We start from the raw sequence: 22,412 nt of genomic DNA on the forward strand, positions 1-22,412 counted from the left end.
TACAGAGCTTCTCAAATGTGGTACCTGCAGTGGTAGAATCATCCAGTTGGCACATGGATATTTCAGAAATAATACCTATAAGAATGGTGTTTATTTTATTTATTTATTTATTTAGCGTTTTTCTATACTGGCATTCAAGATAAGAATCACATCATGCTGGTTTACATTTAACAGGGGGTGTAAAATGAAAATAAAACTGTAACAAGTGAAGAGAAACTCTGAAGTTACAATAAAACAAGGATGTTCAAAACTGGGTGAAGAAGGAAAGGCTAAAAGGAATTTAACAGAAAGAGCAATTATTTACAATGTTCTATGAAATGTATTAAAATGCTAATGATAACCACCCTGTAATTGAAAATCATAAAACACATTCCTTCTTCACAAGCTACTGTATGGCAGAACAGTGGTAACCTTAGTTGAACCTTAGTAAATTTTACAAGATGTATTTTTTATTTATTTGATTTTAGCTCATGCCTTTTCCTTGGTAACTTAGGGCAAGTTATATTCAGGAACAGTAGGCGGTAACACCACAAGTGCTGTGTGCCAAAGAATAGTTGATTGAGGCAGAGAAAATTGGTTAGCATTTGTGATGCACGAGGGACACAAACTGGTCAGGTGCTCATAATGGACCTCTTTTTCAAATGCAGTTATGTGCATAAAATTTAGTTATATGCATAAATGGGCTTCTAAAAATGGTCCTGCGTATTGTGGGCATAAATTGACATGTAGGAATGGTTCTGTGTGCAATGGAAAGAGGTGTTCAAGGGGGGTGGGGTTGTAGGCAGGGAAAGCATTTACTTGTATACTTTGTTTTAAAAAATGCATGTAAATCTACTCGCACACATTTACACCTGCTAACAAATAGGTGTAAATGTATGAGCTTTGTAACGTGGCACGGAGTGGACCCTTGGGCCACTGTGAGGTGGGCATCCCACAAGGTGGCTCTCTCCCACTTGGCAGTCAAATCAAGGTTCAAAGTCAAGGCAAGCAAGACTAGGTCAGTGTTCGGTCCAAGGTCAAGGCAGGTGGCAGGCAAAGCAAGTTCAGTGTCTGGTCCGAGGTCAAGGCAGGCAGCAGGTAAAGTGAGGTCAGAGTCCGGACCCAGGTCTGCAACAGAGGATCAGAGTCAAGGAGATGAAGACCAGGGAGAGACAGACAAGGCAGGATGGGATGGAAAGACTGGTACATAACAAGGCAGGAGAACTGGAACACAGGAGGGCAGAACAGCATAGGAACACAAAGCAACTAGTACTGCAGGCAGGAGTACAGCAGGAGACCTGCTGCTGAGGTGTTGGCTGGGATGACATCATCAGTCAGCCCCCACAGGAAATGCTGATGGTGTGGCCTATAAAAGGGCTTCAGGTCGTGCAGGTGGTTTCAGTCAGGCCCTAGGATGCAGCACACTGCAGGAAGCTGTGGCAGGAGTGTCTGAAAGTAAGGGGCATTACACATGTATGCCATGCTGCATTCTGTGCGTACACACTAATTTTCAAAGTGGGCCTATGCATATAAGTCCGCTTTATTTATTTAAAAATGTATAGACCAGACCACCTATCAACATTCCTAGGTGGTTTACAATTTAACATTCATAAAAAGCACCTAAAACAAAAATAAAACCTAAAAGTTCAGGCTGAAGACTGTGTACTTTTTACATTAGACTTTAGCTCTAAGCATGCTGTTATAAAATTACTCTCCCAATGGCAAACAGTATATTTGAGATACATTTACATAAAGTTGACCTGTCAAATTAGGAAAAAGAAACCCTTTAGTAGTCTGAACATAATTAATTTGCATCTATCTTGATTACTCTGAAGTCCAGACTATTACCCAGCATTCGAGGTCAGAGTCACTTATTGTAGCTTAGTAAATGACAGCAGATAAAGACCATAATGACCCATCGAGTCTGCCATCCTTATGTAGAGCCATATAGGAGTATTAGGTTGTCTGGAATCTGAGATCTAGCCTGACAGAATTTATGCCTGTCAAGCTAACATTTTCTTAAATAAGGTAGATGCCATTTATAAGTACATGCTTTCCAAATCCCAGCATGCCCTGTTTCCTACAGGAGTAATTATTATTATTTATTATGCATTTATAAAGTGCTTTTAAGCAAAGCATTGTACATAGTTATTAGTGCAAAACAATTTCAATTAAATGGCTCAGAGGAGTAACATAAAAGAATGAAGTACAAGTGACTGGGAAGTTGCTCACTGTCACTCTCAGCCATCTTCTGCTTTTAAAAATGTTTTTTGTTGGATCTCAAGAGTGTTCTTTCAAATGAATGTGCTGTTCAGTAATGCATCTGATTTTTGCATTGTACATAATATCTCATGGCATTTTAAATCAGATACTGAAAGTTGCATTAAAAGATTAGGTCAACAACCTACAAACTTTGTATCCACAAAATCAGATTTTAGTATTATTACATTTCTCGAGGATTTAGGGAACTTTATTTTAACTTCAAAAAGAACTTGAAACAAAACAGTGGAAAGCTTTAAAGACAAATTAAAGAAGACTTGTATAAATATGTTCCTCCTTGATTTTCAACCTTTCCATAAACAGCATGTGTCCATGTGCAATTTCTTGCTATTTATATTTCTCCAAAATTATGGAGCCATTCTGATATTTATAAATTGTGCATAACTTGTATGTTATCACAGACACTTTACAAATGTATAATGAGAATTTGCAGATATTTGTTTATTGAAGGTTGGTGAATTATGGGGGAAATGCAGAAATTGCAGACTGTGGGTGGCTGACAAATGTACTGTTAGATTGCTCACAAGCACAAAAAAGCGAAAACACCAAAAGCAGTGTTTGAGAAGTCTGCTCTAATTGAAATAGAAATAAATAAATGTTAAACATCTGGCAAAGATCTTAATCATATTAGATATTACTTTAGTAATTTTTAGATCCTGCACACTCTGCCAAAGATAGCCATCCATTCATTTTCTGTCATCCTCATCACCTTTCTGAATTCTTTGCTTCATTCAGTGTTTGACCTGCCTTTTCATCTTAAAAATTCAATTTGACAACATGGCTGTCAAATATGGGAGAGAATAATTATTTTCTTATCTTGAATTAATGTTGTGGGGCTTTATGAGCCTGTAGGTGCTGATTTTGTTAATCTATAAGCAGGAGGGAAAAGCTAAGCATTGGGAAAATATCAGCATTTATCATCTTGTGATTAGGCCATGCCCTTGCTTCACAAGCAGATGTACAGTGGCAACATTGAGCAGTCTTTTTAATCTGATACTGATCTGATCTGAAAACATTGTTATAGTCACTTACCTTTCCTTGAAAATTTATTTATAGTAAATGATTACATTGGGCTTAAAATAAAGTCAATTTGTGACCCAGAAATGAATCCTTAACCCATGCACCATGGTCAAGATTTTTTTAGCCATGGTATTTCTTTTTGGCTGGGGGGAATGTTGAGAGGGAGGCTTTATTTGCCTCATATGACAAGGGGTCTGGGAAATAATGTTTCTTTAGGAATAAATGCTGTTCCAGAAACCTATGAAATGAATTTAGTGTGAGGATGCATCAGAACAGAGCTATATTATATGTTTCATTTTGTGTTGCTAGACTTTCTCTGCAAAAGCCTCTTTACAAGTCATTGCTTTAACTCACAGTGTAACAAGGCATAGGTGCTTCCAGAAAGCTCCCAGGAATACATTTTTTGGTCCATCTGTCATTGTTTATAAAAGATTTATGTCTGAAAACACTTGTAATAAAAGAGAGACCCTTGCTTCCTATTATTTAATAATGCATAAAAATAATAGTAATCTAAAGTAATATTTGTCCTTCCATCATTCAAAGTCATCACAATGGTCAATTTTGCCTTTATCTTATTTAAATGTCATGTCAGAAAGATTTACTCTTTGATTTATTTATATTTATTTAAAAATTCCTATATTCTGCTTATAGTGACACAAGTCATACTAAGTGGTTTACAGCAAAACATTCAAACAATGTGAACTGAAATGCAAAAAGTAATTAAAACTGACAAAAATACAAGAAAACAATATTTTAGTATAAATTCCATATCTAAAAGAGCTCTTTACATATATAAGAAAATGTAGTTTCATGTGTTGACCTGCAGATTATATATCATTTTCCACTGTCAGAAATAATAGCAACATACATGTTTTTATTATGCATAAGAACTGTTTTAACAAAATTCTTCATATACTGATTTTTTTCTGGATTTATTTTCCTTCTATTATAGTTCAATGAATTAAGAAACCTATGAGACATCATGAATGAATCTCTTGTTATAGTGTTCGATTTACCCAAAGTCAGAATTTAGAAACCTTTCTTCAAGAAAGATATTTGTTGCATTTGCCAAACAAAAGTAATTGCATCCTTATGTTTAAAAAAATGCAGCTCAGAGGCCATGTTCATTTCGGAAATTCAAATACACCCCATTTTCATACATTTAAGTGGCGCCTACTCAGCTTCATGAAAATATGCAGGATCCTTTTTATCCCTTTTCAAATATGCAGAGTCACTCTCCTCATCCCATCAGCATCTGCTATTGAGTGAAGGAAACACAATGAGCATGCTTCTGCTGTGATGTTAAGGGAAAAAATAAAGATAGAAATCTTTCATTCATTCTACAAAACAAATTTAGATTTATAATGAAATGTAACCCTGTTTAGGGACACTAGAAAGATCTGGAGAGTTAGAGTTGTTCTTTCTGCAAAATGGAGTTCTTGAAAAGGACAGAGAGCTCTGTGCAAACATTGCTCTGCAGGATGCAAGGTTTTTGTTTTCTCCTTGCTTGCCTTTGAAGGATGGCTGGATGGGTTATAAATACTGCTTCAACACAAGGCAGAAGTGTAGTTGTGGATGTTGGGCTAAGTTGACAAGTGGAGCGTGAAAGCAGGAGGAGATTCAGGGAACTGTACCCTGCTACCTTTGATGTGGTTTTGGGATTTTAACCTTTATTTTGTACTCTTTAATAAATTTGTTTTTCTTTGGAAGTCCACATACTGAGGTGTGGATTAAGCTTTGTGTAAGTCTCCCCCAGTCCTCTCAGAATTTCTCTGGTCCCCAGCTGGTGCACTCTGACTTTACTCCATTCGGAGGCTACAGAAATGTCACTCACCACTGCTGCAGCCATTGATGGGGGATGGGGGGTTATAGAACTGGCGCCCAAGCAGGGACCCAAGAAGGAGTAAAGATTTCTGGGTCCCTCTTTGTCTTGTAGGTTTCTGGCGAAATCGCTGTTTTTCTGGGGGCTTTTTGAACTGTTTTACAGATTTCTTTTTTTCCTTTATGTCAAATTCCAAAATGGCCTCCATTCCCATGGGCCAGCTGCTGTGAAGGGGTCATGTGGAGTCAGCGCGCTTGCCCTGCGGAGTAAATGCGCCAAGTGAAGTGATGTCAGGCCTTGTGGTTTACAAAGACTAATTATGCAGACCAGTGCATAGAGAAGAAAGATGCAGGAGGAACCATGATGTCGATGCCAGCTTTTCCAGGTGTGAGCATATAGCTTGGAGAAGAAAAAAAAAACAAGGTCTTCAGATTCCAGCTACAGCAACTTGTTCAGAGATTAGGCGCAATTCAGCTGCTAATATGACTTATCACATTAGAAAATGAGTCTGGCACTTCATTGAGGACGGAACCACAGTGGCTCAAGGTGTCAACAAGTGTAGGTGTAAGTGAAGTGTTCCTGACAGTAGTGCTACATTGTGCATACTGCCAGGAACACCTCTATGAGCCATAGACTAGATCGGCCCTAGTGCTCCCGACTGCTTTTGGAGCATTGGCCAGTTTGCGCACTGTTCTGCCTGGCAAGGCTGGTGCAGGCTAATTGAGACCAGCAGAGGCAGATTTGAAGAAGAAAGAGAACCAGAGTCCCCACCAGCTATAGGACCCAACAGTGGAGACAGTCATACCACAAGGTGCAGTGGGGTCAGAACCGGAGAACACAAGAACATAAGACCTTGCCATACTGGGTCAGACCCAGGGTCCATCAAGCCCAGTATCATGTTTCCAATAGTGGCCAATCCAAGTCACAAGTACCTGACAAGATCCCAAATTGTAAATAGATTCCATGCAACTAACACGCAGTGATAAGTAGTGGCTACTCCCTAAAAGATAGATTTTAAGATGCATGCAGTTGCTGGCGCGCGCACATGGACATTCTGATTTTATAACATGCACACACAAGTGCCGTTTCGCATGTATAAGTGGGGGGGAATTTAGTAGTTGCGAATGGCGACAGAATAGGCCTTTTCCTCAGTTCCCTCCCAATCCGCTCCAATAAAGGAGCGGACTGGGAGGAAACATCCTAAACCCCCTACCTGACCTGCCTTCCTTTTCCCTTACTAACCCCGATCCCTAAACTTTTTCATTTTATATTTACGGCCCATAGCAGCAGCAACTCCCGCGGGTCCGTCATTCCCGGCGCGTGCTTCAGCAGGTCAGTGCCTTAATGGTGCTGTCCCAGCCCGCTCATGCCATGCCCAGACCCCACCTCCAGCCCATCCCTTTTCGGAAACCCTTTCTTCTGCGCATACCAGGAGATAAGCTTGTGGCCACGGGCGTTTGAAAATCTGCATGGCACACACATGTCCTGGCCACGCGCATATCTCCCAGTATAGGCGCACATAGGCCTTTGAAAATTCGGCCTTCAGTCTACTTGGTTAATAGCAGTTTATGGATTTGTACAGGAATTTGTCCAAACCTTTTTTAAACCCAGCTATACTAACTGCCTTAACCACAATCTCCGGTAATGAATTCCAAAACTTAATTGTGCATTCAGTGAAAGAATTTTCTCTGATTTGTTTTTCATGTGCTATTTACAAACTTCATGGAGTGCCCCCTAGTCTTTGTATTTTTTGAGTAAATAACCAATTTACATTTACCCACTCTGTTTCACTCATGATTTTATAGACTTCTATCTTACCGTATCACCCCTCAGACGTCTCTTCTCCAAATAGACCCAAACTTTTCAGCCTTTCCTTGTAGGGGAGCCATTCCATCCACTATATATTTTGGTCTCACTTCACTGTATATTTTCCAATACCACTATATCTGTTTTTGAGATGCGGTGACCAGAACTGCACACAGTGCTCTAAGACGGTAACTGTGAAACAACTGCGCAGGCACACATTAAGCACATAAGCCACCTTCCACCGAAGGATGTGGCCATTTTATAACATACGCACATATACATGCATATGGTATAAAATAGAATGTGTGCGTGTACATGTGTGCACAATTTTATATGGATGCATGCATGTGCACACAAATGCCGTCTCTACCGATTTAGTGGGGAAATTTTATAAGGGACGCATGTCGACACCATAGGGTTTTTTTCCCCAGTTTGTTCCCTGTTTGCCTAGTTAAGGGATAGGACTTCCCAACCCCCCCCCCCCCTTTCCCCCATTAGCACTGACCCTTAAAATCCCGCTGACTAGCCTAGAGTTTATTACTTACATGCCATCCATAGCAGTAGCAAAGTCACATGGCAGGGGACCCCGGCACGCGCGTTAACATTCCATATTAAAGTCCCAGATTGCCCATATCCCGCCCTTGGGCCGCCCATACCACACCTCACCTTAGCCCCTTTTTCAGGCTTTCTCACTTGTGCGCGTACCGGGAGATACGCATGTACACGGGTGGCTTTTAAAATCTACCTGGTGTGCGCCAGGCAGACATATTCGCGTATCCTCCTGGCTTTGGTGTGCGCCAGACTTCTAAAATTCACCTCTAAGTGCGACCTCACCATGGAGCAATACAGAGGCATTATGACATGCAAGGCTTTTAAAATCTACCTCTTAGTATGGAACCAAACGTTGTGTAACTACAGCATGAGTTACTTTTCTCCATATGCATTACTTTGCACTTGCCCACATTAAATTTAATCTGCCAGTTAAATGCATAGTCTTGCAAGATCCTCCTGCAATTTTTTACAATATGCTAGTGATTTAAGAATTCAGAATAATTTTGTACCATCTGCAAATGTGATCATTTCACTCATTGTTCCCTTTTCCAGATCATTTATAAATATATTAGAAACCACTAGTCCACACATTAAGAAAGGTGAAAGGAAGACAAAATGATTACCAGCATGGTTAAAAGGTGAGGAAAAGAGGCTATTTTAACCAAAAAAAAATCCTTCGAAAATTGGAAAAAGAATCCATCTGAAGAAAATAGGGAAAAGCATAAGCATTGTCAAGTTAAGTATAAAACATTGATAAGACAGGCTAAGAGAGAATTTGAAATGAAGTTGGCTGTAGAGACAAAAACTCATAATTAAAACTTTTAAAAATATATCCAAAGCAAGAAACCTGTGAGGGAGTCGGTTGGACTGTTAGATGATCAAGGGATTAAAGGGCTCTTAGGGAAGATAAGGCTAAAGAGGTTAGAGCTGTTCAGCTTGGAGAAAAGACGGCTGAGGTGGAGGATATGATAGAGGTTTTTTAAATCATGAGAGGTCTTTGAATCTGTTATTTATTCTTTCAGATATTAGAAGGACTAGGGGGCACTCCATGAAGTTAGCATGTGGCACATTTAAAACTAATCGTAGAAAATTGTTTTTCACTCAATGCACAATTAAGCTCTGGAATTCATTGCCAGAGGATGTGGTTAGTGCAGTTAATGCAGCTGGGCTTAAAAAAGGTTTGGATAAGTTCTTGGAGGAGAGAAGTCCATTAACTGCTATTAATCAAGTTGACATAGGGATTAGCCGCTGCTATTACTGGCATCAGTAGCATGGCATACAGTGTTTGGGTAGTTGCCAGGTACTTGTAGCCTAGTTTGGCCACTGTTGGAAACCGGATACTGGACTTGATGAACCTTTGCTCTGACCCTGTATGGCACTTTCTTATGTTCTGAAGTACAGATTCCTGAGCACTGTTTACCCTTTTCCACTGAGAAAACCTACCATTTAGTCTTACTCTTTGCTTCTTATCATTTAACTAGTTTGCAAACCACAATAGGAAATTGCCTCTTATCCTGTGACTTTAATTTTCTCAGGAGTCTCTAATGGGGCACTTTGTCAAATGCCTTCTGAAAATCTAAATGCACTGCATCCACTGGTCACCATTATCCATATGTTTATTAATCCCTTCAAAAAAAAAAGAAGGGGTGACCTGACCTCCCAAAAATATCTCTGCCACTCAGGCTGTTGGGAACAACGGAGCCATGGCAGAGGTGGTAGTGGAGGCAGTGTACAAAAACAGGTTGAGTTGTGGAGACGGAGGACGGAGGCCAAGTTTAGCTGGAAGAGTTAAGGCCTTTACGCAGATTGGCTATGGTGTGAAGTGAGACCTCCAAGTCAGTGGCGAGAATAGGACTTGGCCCTGCAATGAGTGTATGAGGAGAGCTTGGGCCCTGCCAGTGAACCTGCACCCTCTTGGGATGAATGAATTGAGTCCTGGGAAGCCCAGAATGTTCGTGCATCTGATGTAACATCAGTGGCCAGCAGTTGTCTTCGGGCCATACAAAAGGATGTTCGTTCGGACCTACCCAAGCTGGAAACTATGCAAATTATGTGGATCTTGTAGTTAGAACATTTGTGGAGACAACCTCAACCTCTGGCACTTCACCAGGCTGGTCAGCTGCCAGCTCAGAACCCAACCACATTTCCAGTGCTAGTGGTTCTTTCAGTGGGCGATATCTTGGGCAGCCCAGAGGGAGAAATTCCTGGGGCGAGAAGCCAGAGGTGGATCTGGCATCCATGCCCATTACTCCAGTATTGCTGTAAGAGCCTTGGATTGTCCCAGGCTATTAGATTCTGACTTTATTTTGTTAAATCAAATTTGTCCTCTGGGTTATTTATTTATATTTCAGCCAAGAAGAAAGGGGCAGGTTAGAGGTTTGATGGTGTAATTTATTAAAAAACATTGGAATATGTCTATTGAGAATCTGAGTGGTGATTGATGCTTGTACTTTTTTCACAGAATTTTAGCTTATATTTGTTATACTGTCCTCCTGCTCTGCTGCAGTGGAATCCTTCTCCATTTTTTGAGCAGTTAATTTCATCAAATGCTGATCTTAATAATATGATTCCCATTGGTGATTTCAACTTGCACATTGATCTCAGTCCATTATCTTTGCATTATGAATTATTTCTTGACATTTTGGCATCATTGGGCTGGTACCAAGTTATTAACCAACCTACTGATAAGATGGGTCACTCCCTGGATTTAATTTTTGTTAACAGATCTACGGTAACTTTCTGCTCTAAATGTCTGTTAATCCATGAAGACCCCTGGTCTGATCATTTTCAAATTATTTTTTATATTCCCCTTCCAGTTTTTGACCATTCTCCTAGGTTTCTGGTCTTATTTTAGGCTCTTTAATACATTTGGTTTTCTTTCGAGCTATATACCAAGGTGTGGACTTTTGCTTTGTGTAAGTCTCCCCCGGGCCTCCCAAAATTTGTCTGGTCCCCAACTAATGAACTCTGGTGGACTTTACCCCATTTCGAGGTTGCAGAAGTGTCACTCACCACCACTGCAGCCACCAATGGTGACCCCAGCAATAGGATGGTTATAGAAACAACAAATAAATGTTACATATGAATTTAAAAAGTGAGTTTTGTTGAAATCAGAAAAAAAAAAAAAAGAAAGAGGACACATGCCCATTACACACAGCAGAAAACCTGTGGTGTGGCTCACACAGCACTAATTATTCTGCTGGATGCATCACTTTTAAGGACGCTACACATTTACTCTGCTTTCCAGTTCCAGATACAACATTGGTATAATTTATAACCACATTATAAAACATGATGTTAGTGCCTATGTATGGTATTTATTCCATCCTGTATAAATCGCTTCCAATATTTTAGACAGAGATTAGGTGTGGAGAAAATAGCTGTTATCTTTTGATTCAGGGAATTATTTTTCATAGTCACAACAGTGTTCGCTTTGCGTGAATAGTGGTGTTTTCAGCCTGACGTTTGTAGGCATACGTTAATAAAGAAAAGTAGCCAGCTTCTGCTGATGCTCCTCTTTATTTTTGTGGCAGCCAGCTGACTTGTATTGCATGAGCACATAGGAAAGGAGTCTTACAGCTGCTCCAGTTCTTTGTTAGGGTTCATGAAAGCCAGCACAGTGGACAAAATTAGAAGGAAATTGAACCAATGCTATGCAGTTTATTAGCCAGGCAGCCATAATGTTGACCTTGCTGTAGGTTAAAGGACGCAGAGCTAAGAAGAAGTCTGTTTATCATGTGGGGAATTTATGCCATCCTTGACAGTGTGTAGTGAACAAGATGGATGATCTGCCACTTCAGTCCCTCGCATGGGTGAATCAGGGCAAATTTACAGTACAACTCCTTCACTGCTACTGCTACAAAAATAACATTTGCTGGGTTATGTATTCAGTTGTGTGATGACCTGGGGGGTGAACAGAGAGAGAAAAAATAAGATTTGTAAGATGCAGCTCGCCTTAAAAGATTTATGTTGCCCTTGCTCACTTATTGCATCCATCTCATTTACATCTTCTGTCAGCTAGTAAATAAACTATCTGACTGCGTAGGCTCAGAGCAGCTAATGAGAATGGATAGCTGCAGCCTTCCTAAATACACAGCAATAAAAATATTTAGCACTTCTAACACCTTATTTTTTTGGCTTTTATTTTTTGGGTATATAATGGGTTTATATCAGCATGAAACAGAGTGAAGGATCTTTGTCGCAAATGTAGGTCAATGGTAGTAAATTCCTAGAGGAGTAGAGGGCTTTTTTTTAAAGAAATATCTTGGCATACTCAGTGATTTTATTAGCCTAGTGCTGACAAATTAAACTTGCTTAGTCAGCTTTATTTCAAATCCACCCTGCTTAGAAACTCATTTGGAAGCATAAAGCACAAACTCTGAATTTTGTGGAAAATTACAGTATTTTTTATGTGATTCAAAACCATACAAAGTATCAGTCATCAGATTACAGAATATCAATATAAAATTCCAGTACAAATTTCAATATAAGATTTTTCATTTTGTCTCTTACTCCATCAAAAATGCACAGGTTTCATAAGGTAGAAGAATGAAATTCTCTGCATAAACAGCTACAGATAAGCATTTTTATTTTTCCATTCCTTAGTAATCACCAAAGATTATATATATAAGGAAATAATTTTACACCAAGAAAAAGAAAATCATTACACGCCGAAGTCCTTATTTGCATTAAAAACCAATCATTCCATGTTAGATATAGCTAACCAAGTTCAAGATAATTATTTATCCATTTACCATATTTAAAAACTGTAAAATTATATTAATGTTCGACCAAAAACAATCAAAAAACATCTTACATAAATCTTTTGAGGGTAATTTTATAACAGCCCAAATTTTCAAAGGAGACTTGTGCACATGAGTCTGCTTTGAAAAGTTGAGGGTTGCCCTTATACATGTGTACATATACATTTAGAATGTTATAATTGCTTCTGAGCAGGTGTAATGTTCTGTGTGTACATTTATGCACATATTTTCAAAAATTGAAAGTATGTGGGTAAATGCTTTCCACACCCCAACTCTACCCCCAGGAATATGCTCCTTGCAAGTACAGCTAAAAGGTACGAAATGAGGTTTTGCCCATACTTGTACACACCAACCCCTAAATTGATTTTCAAAATGCATGCAGGGTTTTATGAAAATCAAGCCCTAAAAATTAATTTGCTCTAAATCAGGTTCATATAAGGAATCCATCATATCGGGATGGAAGAAACTATTTTACTATACAAAAAGTCTTAGCTGATTGGTTTTCCCAGCAACTAAATTTGACATTTGAAAGGATATAGTAAATTAAATTCCTTTTTTCTTTTTAAGACTTCTGCTTTAAAAGTAACACTTTTATAGAGGGTCTGAGATCTTGATATGTAGGAAAAGACCAACATTTTATGACCCTAATTTAAAACACCTTTAGTCGAACCAGATGTATCACCTAATCACAATCTGATTCAAAAACAAATTTTATCTATAAGGTTACCTTTGGCGACAGCAAAGAACATACCCCGTTTGAGAATTAGCAACTTAACATCTTGTTCAGTAACTTTAGAAGGTAAGAAAAAGACATTAGTAATGGATGGAAGGGTCTGTTCCTTAATTCCACATACCTCTTTTATAATTACAACCAGTGTCTCTGATAGTAACTTCCTCATTTTCCAGTATGGAGAAATTAACAAATCGAAGGCTATAATATGTCTGTACATTTTCCAAATGTTCCAATTTATGTTGCAAATCAGTATTCTCTCTTATAATCACTTGATTTTGTGCTTGTAGAGTCTGGATTTTGCCTTCATGTGATAGAAAACAATTATATTGGTCTTCTTTCTTTTATTACATTACCCCAGTTTGAGTTTCCATCAATCCTACTTTAGAGGAAATTGCATCTGTCTCTAGTCTATTCAGGCTAGTACAAATCATGTCTAATGCATCTTCCAGGGAGTTACCCTTTGCATAGGTACTTGAAGATATTCTCTTTTGAAGATTATTTTCTAATAAAGATAAACTTATTTTCCTTTCTGAGGTATGGTTTCAACTCCACCAGAACTTTTCAAAACACCTTGGGTGTCGAAGCTTTACATTGTGAGACAACAATCTAGGTAGTCCCTCTTGAATTGTTTTCACCAGAGAAACCAGAATTTAGTTTACATTTGCCCTCCATAATTATCCAGAAATATTAAAAAATATTAAACTCAGAAAAGAAAGTAGGATTTTTTACAAAATGTAATTACTCAGAGTTCACATACTAAGATGCCCTAAATAAGAAAAAAATATAAAGTTATAAATACAATAAATATAGGAAACTTAGAACTGCTCCTTTTTCCAGAATAAACAAGTTCAGCATTTTCTGTACCAAGGAGTAAACCCTTCTGGAAATCTGCGCAACAAACTGCCAAAGTTTATGACCAATTTTCATGCCAAACAGCAACGTTCCTCACTGTCAGAAAGGAATACAAAAACCATTGTCAAATCAAACATTGCACCTCCTGTTCAGAACAAACAGCAGCCAAAAAAACCCTGAAATCAACAGTCACTGATGAGCTTGGTTCTTCAGCTACTTACACAGCATACCACAGGAAATCAGCCTGCAGAAATCTCCTTCAAGTTTTACGGACACCATGGCAGCAAACCCAAACTTCAGCCAACCTCAGAGCACCACTCATCAAAATTCACCAGCTCAAAAGGTCCACAGACCTGCTCCAGGCCTGCCAAATACTACTATTTTATCAACTAGAATTGATACTATGAAGCGCTTCTCTGGCAGTTGCAAAAAACATACAGCTAGGGCCAGGCAGCAACTTACGGACATCTAAGGAGCAGAAAACAGAATCCATAACCCCTACCCAAATAACTGCTGCTTTCATACACACTACATGACAACCCACTAAGCCATCCGTGCTTCTTCTGATGGTTACCCAGGAGGCTCTATCATTAAAAAGAGCAGAGCCTAGACACACATGTACTTTTCCCAGTCCAGTTAGCTGCTTGGCCTCATTGGCCACCATGAACCTGTTCTAGTCTGTGCCTCTTTTGTTAGAGGTCCCATTTTGCTGCTTCACTTCTGTCTACGTTCATTCTGCCCAGAAGCGTTTTTACTTACTTTTTTTTTCTGCCTTGTACTACTGTTATATATGTTTGCCAAACCTGCTACAATTTTAAGAATTAAATTTATAAAGTCTAGTTTCTGTATACAGGTTAATGTGCCCTGTGGATCTCAGGCTACTGTCAGTCAGTATCATGTGCGTGCCCTTCTGTCTGTGCAGCACATCTTCTTGTCTCATCTGACACTGGTCCTCTTAGCACTGGGGGGGAACAGGAGGGCACAGACAGGCAAACTCAGACGCTAGAGCTGTACTGAAACAGTCTTGTTAAAACAGATTTCATTTTCCTTCTTAACCATTTAAAGTCTAAAATATTGTAAATATTCTTAAATAATATAAATATTACAACTAGGGCTTCCAGGTATTCATTTTTACAGATAAATTCAAATGGAACTGAAGTTTGTATTTGACCTGTATTAAAAAAATACACAGAAAAATTGTGTAAATAAGTACAACTGAAGCAATTAAGACAGTGTTGCCTTTCTAGGCAATAGTTATTTATAAGCAACCCCATTGTCAGACTAAATGGGGCCCCATGCAATCCAGTAGAGGGTTAGTCCTCTTCAGTGATGCAGCTAGCCAGTAGGAGTCCCCTCTTTGAGAACTTAAAGAGCATCTACTGCCACTGCAGCGGCAGCATGAAGTGCTGACAGTCCACTCTGACAAGGCATATCAACATTTTAAGGTTCACTAGATTGTTGCAAGAATGGCATATTCCCAACAATGGTGTAGGCTAGGATTGACTTGAGCAGACATTAGCAATGCTAATTTAAAAGTTTAAATAAACAAGAAAAGAGTTGTAGAAGAATTAATATTTACTAGTAGATGAAATGTACAAAAATATATAACATGAACATTTTACTAATTAATTATCATGAATATTTATAATATATTAAAGTAACAAAATCACCATAAAAATACTTAAAAGGATGCACCATACCAAATCCCTTATCCAAATAGCAAAACCCAATCAACCATCAATCACTTTCATTCTAAGTCCGCACACATTCATACATAATCACAAATTAAAAACCTACAATATATTATTAATATCAAAGATATATTTCTAGCTCAATTTTCATTGATCTCAATCCCCAACATGTTTCACTCTCAAGCAGAGCTTCTTCAGGGGGCCATTCAAAACAAATAATTGTTGAATATTGGGAAAAAATGTTTGTCCACGAAGATATCACTTTTGCACATCAAAGCAGGTGTAATAGGAATCTACAATTTTTCAAAAAATACATCTTTTCTTATCCAACACAGTAATATACGGTACTCATACAAAAACTATTGTCTCGTGTACATTAATTATACTGACCAAACACCGAAAAATGTCATCAATACATAGAAATAACCATCCTTAAATGATCTCAACATCTCTTCTCATAGGATTTTATAGACGACGAATACATTCTTTTAGCAATCAATCTGTAGTATGTATAGTATATATTATAGTAGATATGATAGTAGATGAGACATGCACATTGATTCTTATATAGAATTTACAGCCTTAATAAAGAAGAAACAAATATGAAAGATGCAGGGTTAGTTACATTATTAACATTGGCAGTAGTTTTTAAACAGGCGGGCGCACGTTCATCAGCCCGTACCTATGAACACAGCTATTTTATAACATGGGCATGTTATGCGCAGTTTTAAGTGGACACATGCAAATGCCGCTTCTACCACATAAGTGGGGGGATTTTAAAATACTCGCCGATGCCATTCCCAGTTTTCCCAGTTTGCTCAGGGAAGGAATAGGACTTCCAAGCCCCCCCTACTTTAATTGCCTTCCCCTGTTAGCCCCAACCTTAAAATCCCGCCAATCTGCCTATTTTTCTTTATTTTATTACTCACACATCAGCCATAGCAGAAGTAAAGTTACACGGCAAGGGACCTGAGCTTGTGCCTGTGCGCGTAAGTATTTATGCATACACAGGCGACTTTTAAAATCTACTCGGTACACGCCGGCCCAACTTGTGCGCATATCTCCCGGTTTTGGCACGTGCCGGGCTTTTAAAATTCACCTTTAAAGTAATACAGAAAAGTACTAATTTGTAACAATGCAAAATACAAATGAAAAAGCATGAAAAATAAATACAAGAAAGCCTGGAGCTCTTACTACAAAGAACGAAAAAGCAAAAGCAACGTGAAGTCTATTATAGGGTAATTTTCAAAAGGTTTCTGCATGTAAAATTGGAAGATAAACATATAGGGCTGGATTTTTAAAAGGTTACGCATGCCGGGCCTAAAGCCCGGGACACGTGTAAGTCCCGGGGCTTTACTAAAGGGGTGGTCCAGGGGCGGAGCGGGGTCAGACTCCCGGCACAGCGGCCATATTTGCTGCTGTGCTGGGGATCGCGCGCCGGAAGTCGGCTGGCAGGCGCAAAAGGTAAAATAAAGGTCAGGGGGGGTAGAGTAGGGCTGAGGGGGGAGGTTAGGGGTGGGGGTGAGAAGGTCAGGCTAGGGGGAAGGGAACGGGGGAACGCGGCTCGGCGCATGCAAGGTGCATTATGCAAGTAATATTTTGTAAAAGTCTGAAGTATGAGCTTACTAGCAGTGACGTGTGTTAATGTAAACCAAAAAAAAGTGGTGGTTTAGGCGTGTTCCAAGCCATGGTTCAGTAGGTTCCACACAAGTTAGTATTTTGTATGTGATTATACATACATACACTACCAAGCTTATATACAGACTTTAACATCTGCCAAATGAGTCATGGAAACAAAATTGCACTTATCTTTTGTCTGCAGATTTTGGGTGGGAGGTCTGGGAGAAGTGGTGGAGGGTCTAGGTGAACTGGTGATTAAAAGCATGCTCACAAGTATTTTCATTACTGGGTTACTCACATACTTTATAAAATACTTGCCTCCATGCATAAATTGAGGTAAATGCAATCATGTTAGTTATTTCATGTATAAAATAGGTATTGAATGTATTTGGCTCACTGCATTAAAAAGTGCATATACTGAAACATACGCATGAACTTTTGGGGCAGAGATACTTAATATTTTATAAACTGCGCCACTTTTACCACATGGTTTGTATAATATAAGGCATAACTTTATGCACGTACTGATACGTTTGTGTGCTGACTTATGCACCTGGTTGAAAATTACCCTTTTAATGTAACAAAACAAAGAATGAATTGAAATTAGAAATGCGGTGACAAAGCTTACTTTAAAAGTTATCACATGCCATGTGATATGTCTTGTTTACCATTATCTAGATACATTTTGAGGTCAATTTTCAAACTATTTGCATTGGAAGAAAATCTGCAGGTACTTTGTACCAGTTTTTCAAGAATAAATACACATGTACTTTCACTTTGAAACTTGTCATGGGTAGATAAGGAAAGTAACCACCATACTTGAAAATGCAGTCTGTGTGTGTTATTTTCCATTCCTGTCCAAAACACACATGCCTAAACACAGCTAAAAAGTATGGGCCAGATTTTTAAACTTATGTGCGGGCGTAGATTTGTTCGCGCAACCCAGCGAGAATTATTTTATTGCATTGAATTATTTTATAAGGTTTATGTTATGTTATGATCCGTTTCACTGTTAATATTCCACCACTGTTCTTTGTATTGCCCAGAGCGAACGTTGTTGTTACATTGTAAACCGTTGTGATATGTATATTTTACAGGAACATCGGTATAGAAAAGCAAAAAAATAAATAAATAACATAAATAACCACCCTCATCCTTTTGATTCAGTCTGTGAGCCCAAAAGGGAAAGGGGGAGTGTTATAAGCAAAACCTCTCCCAGAGCAAAGTTTAGTCCAGTGGCTGCCATAACTGCAAGAACATTTCACTTATAACAACATGCTTACATATGGTGGTTATATTACAAATCTTTTGTGTATCAAAATTAATATAAGAAAAATTGTGCATATGGTAATTGATTCATCACTTTGCTCATTCTGCAGACTCATCAATTTTAGAAAAATGCTTGTGGGTAAGGGAGATAGAATGTTATTAATCATGAATGAGTCCCTCAGACTAGCATCATATAAAAATGTATGCTTCTTGTAGTTGAACATTTATTTTAGTTAATTATTATTTACAAAAATAAGTAAGGATAATTGGTGTTTCTTCTTTGAAGAAAAGTTTTTTGTTGAAACAGGATTTTTACACTTTGCTTGCAGAAAGTACTCCAAAGACTTCCACCAGTTGTAGTCCTGCTCCCGAGTCCCCACTAAGCTCCAGTGAATCAGTGAAGAGTCTGACGGAATTGGTACAGCAGCCCTGTCCTGCCATAGACACCAACAAGGACGGAAAGACAGATGAGCCAGATGACCCAACAACTTGCGACTCAGAAACGTCAACACCTTTACCACTCTCTGGTCACTCAGCACTCAGCATTCAAGAACTGGTTGCTATGTCACCTGAATTAGACACATATGGCATTACCAAGAGAGTCAAAGAGGTGTTGACTGATAATAATCTTGGTAAGTCAGTTCCTTAGATACTGTCATGTTAAAGAAAATGGCTGAACTCTTATAGCATTTGCTAGGTAGATCTAGCATATTTTTCAGGAACTTTCTAGATATACTGCAGCAAGGAAAGGTCACACAAGATTCAGCACTGGTTCAGCATTAAAGCCCATACAGAGGCCCCAAAAGCAGCAAGACAACTGCATGGGGACAGAAGGCCAATCGAAGTCCTATTTATGTAACGCTGGGTCTGAAGGCAGAGAACATAAATGGAAAAATAAGTGGTGTTTTTAGCCCATGTTGCATCTGCGTACTGCAATGTCCATCCCTATATACACGCACTAGAACAAAACTTGTATGTCCACTTCTAAGATTTAGTAGGAAAGCAAAACTAAGGCCAGATTTAAGTTTTGGACAAAAGCAGTACAGAAGGATCCCAAGTCAATTTATTAGCAAAAAGGCTTGATTATCAAAAGCATTTACATGCCTAAAACTGGGTTTTACCTATGCAAATATACTTCACCGGCGTTAAGTGACTTTTGAAAATTGCTACAATAGTATGTTACATTTACATGCATAACTCCTTTGAAAATTCACCTGCTAGTGTTTAAATACAGCACCTTATGCCCAAGGATTTAATTTCATGCAACTTCAAAAAGGGGGAAAATGTGCCAAAACTGCTGTGGGAAATGTATCGCCTATGTAGGCACATGAGCGATACAACAAGTCTTCATACACAGGAAAAGTTTATAAGTTTAGCAGCTTTGTTGCAGAGAAAATAAGTATCAAGAGAATGGAAGGAAAAAGGAGTTAAAGACAAAACAATCAAAACTCTAGCTCTGACTCTGCTCTAGCTTATATCCACTGGTGAGCCCTCCCTACCCTGGGTCAGGCTACTCCTGTTAACTCAATAAAACAGGTTCAGAATATCCTAGCTTTAAATTTTCCATTCCCTGAAGTACCTTCAGGTAGTTCAACTTCTTTTTGTACCTAGGGAGGATAATTTTCAGACTCATAACACGCAGCGGCATATATGCCTCTGTATGGCTGCAAGCAGATATACCCAAGTATTTTATAACCTGCATGTATGATGTATGCGCATTTTATAAAATACACGTATCTCTATCCACACGTAAATACGTGCAATGCATCGAAACCACATATATCAATGCATTAAACGCGTGTACTTTTCCTATTTTAAAAATATACACGTATATGTTACACATGAAAGTAAATTAGGACTTGTGTAAGTCATCCAGTTTTAAAACGTGCATGTAAATGAAATTAACCAGTTTACCAATTAGTCCAGCAGTTTGCCCAGTCCTTCTCCAGATCATTGAGACCTTCCTGATTCTTCATCTTGAACTGCCCACCCCCCCTAGTTCACCCAGACCTTCCCACCTAGTCCATACTACACAATAAACACATCTAATATTACTTACACAAGATAATTAGTAGGTGTAAAAATATGCGAGTAAGTTGGCACATATATGCACGTGTCTTTTAAAATAGAAACTTAACATCTTAAGTGTTGGACCTGCCCTGGAAGACCCCAGACTGCCCCTTTTATATGCGCATATATGTGTGTGCGAAAATTAAATGTGCGCGTATTTGCAACTTTTATAAAATGCGGAATACGTGAGTAGAATGTATATGCTCATTTTTACAAATGTAAAGTTCTGAAAATTCACCCCATGGGGAATGGTTTGTTTTAAGATACTTCTCCAACAGGTTAGCTTCAGAAGCCCAGAAATCTCTCTTCCTTCACAGAATTTTAAGCATAAAAAATAATTCCCAACATAACTTTGCAGTCCTGTTAAACATTACAGCCTTGTAACAGACCTTGACCTGTACGGGTCTGGCCGGAAGACAGATTGCTTATGCCTTTCCTCAGTGGCCCTTGCTGGGCAGGATAATTTGCAAGATTGAAGGCCACAGGGGGCTAGTACGCCTGGTGGTGCCTGACAGGCCCAGGCGTCCATAATATGCAGATTTGCAACGACTCTGGGTAGAGGCCCCCCTTCGTCTTCTGCCACACATGGATCTGCTTCAGCAGGAACCAGTTCTTCATGAGGATCCAACTCTATTCTGTCTTACAGCTTGGCCCTTGAGAGGGCTCGCCTGTTAAAGCATGGTTATTCCTCTGTGGTGATTGCCACTTTACTCCATGCTTGCAAGTTCTCCTTGGATTATGTGCAGGTTTGGAGAATTTTTTAGGCCTGGTGTGAGAAGTGGGGTATTCCTCCTTATTAGTCAAGATTCCTCTCATTCTTGATGTTTTGCAGGATGGATTGAATAAAGACTTGGCCATTAATTCCTTGAAGAAGGTGCAGGTTGTGGCTCTTACCTGTTTCAGAGGCCTGATGAATGGTGTTTCCTTGTTATTTATTTTATTTATTTATTTATTTATTTGAATTTTTTATATACCGATATTCCTATAAAGAATATAGATCACACCGGTTTACAAAAGAACTGAACTTTCGCTATGAGGCGATACATTAAACAATGAAAATAGCCATTGAACATTTAAAACCATTGAACATTTGCAACAAATTCTTGTCTTATCCTGATGTGGCCTGTTTTTTGAAGGGAGAGAAGCACCTTAGATCTCCCTTGAGGTTACCGGTTCCATTATGGAGACTTAATTTAGTGCTGAACATTTTGGCGGGCCCTACGTTCCGACAACTGCGTAGCCTTTCCTTACAGTTGTTGACTTTGAAGACTGTGTTCCTCATGGTCATATGTTCTGCGTGTCAGATTTCTGAGATGCAGGTCTTGTCTTGCTGGGAGCCATTCCTTCGGGTGACTCTGGGAGCGTTACGGCTATATACTGTTCCATCCTTCTTGCCCAAGGTAATCTCGGACTTTCATTTGAATCAGTCCATCTCCTTGACATCCCTGGATGAGGTCAGGGATGGAGAGGAATTTCACCTTTTGCACTCCTTGGATGTTAAGCGTCTTGTCATGCAGTATCTGGAGGTCTCTTGAGCCTTTTCTAAAGACGGATCACCTGTTTGTTCTCCATGGTGGGAGTAAGCAGGGTGCTCTGGCTTCGCGGGCTACCATTGCTCATTAGATTAAGAAGGTGGTCAAGGCCTCGTTTGTGGATGCTGGAAAGTCTTTGCCTACTCAGGTTAGGGCTCATTCCACTAGGGCTCAAGCAGTGTCATGGGCAGAGGTTAGTCTGTCATCTCCCATTTATATCTGCCGAGCTACGATGTGGTCCTCCTTACACACTTTTTCCAGGTTTTATCATCTGGATGTGCAGGCCCAGGAGGATGCAGCCTTTGTACATGCGGTGTTGATTGTTTTGCGGGCAGCCTCCTACCTTGTTGGTGAGTAGCTTTGGTACATCCCACTGGTCCTGAGTCCATCTGTCTACACGCTAGGAAATGAAGAAATGACTTA

The 22,412-nt window shown here is 39.2% G+C and overlaps 1 protein-coding gene across 8 annotated transcripts in view; it reads left to right on the plus strand.

Moving 5' to 3' along the window:
- The window catches only part of CUX1 (cut like homeobox 1), a 1,076,531-nt gene that overhangs the window by 872,121 nt on the left and 181,998 nt on the right, over window positions 1–22,412 (plus strand). For 5 of the 8 annotated variants that reach the window (XM_029612600.1, XM_029612603.1, XM_029612599.1 and 2 more), the window contains one exon: window positions 18,717–19,019. The exons of the other annotated variants lie outside the window; for them this stretch is intronic. In XM_029612600.1, coding sequence (XP_029468460.1) covers window positions 18,717–19,019 — 303 coding nt within the window. The remainder of the gene's footprint in view (window positions 1–18,716; window positions 19,020–22,412) is intronic. 8 annotated transcript variants of the gene reach the window in all.

Source organism: Rhinatrema bivittatum, chromosome 8 (genome assembly GCF_901001135.1).
Source record: "Rhinatrema bivittatum chromosome 8, aRhiBiv1.1, whole genome shotgun sequence".
Classification (NCBI taxonomy): domain Eukaryota; kingdom Metazoa; phylum Chordata; class Amphibia; order Gymnophiona; family Rhinatrematidae; genus Rhinatrema; species Rhinatrema bivittatum.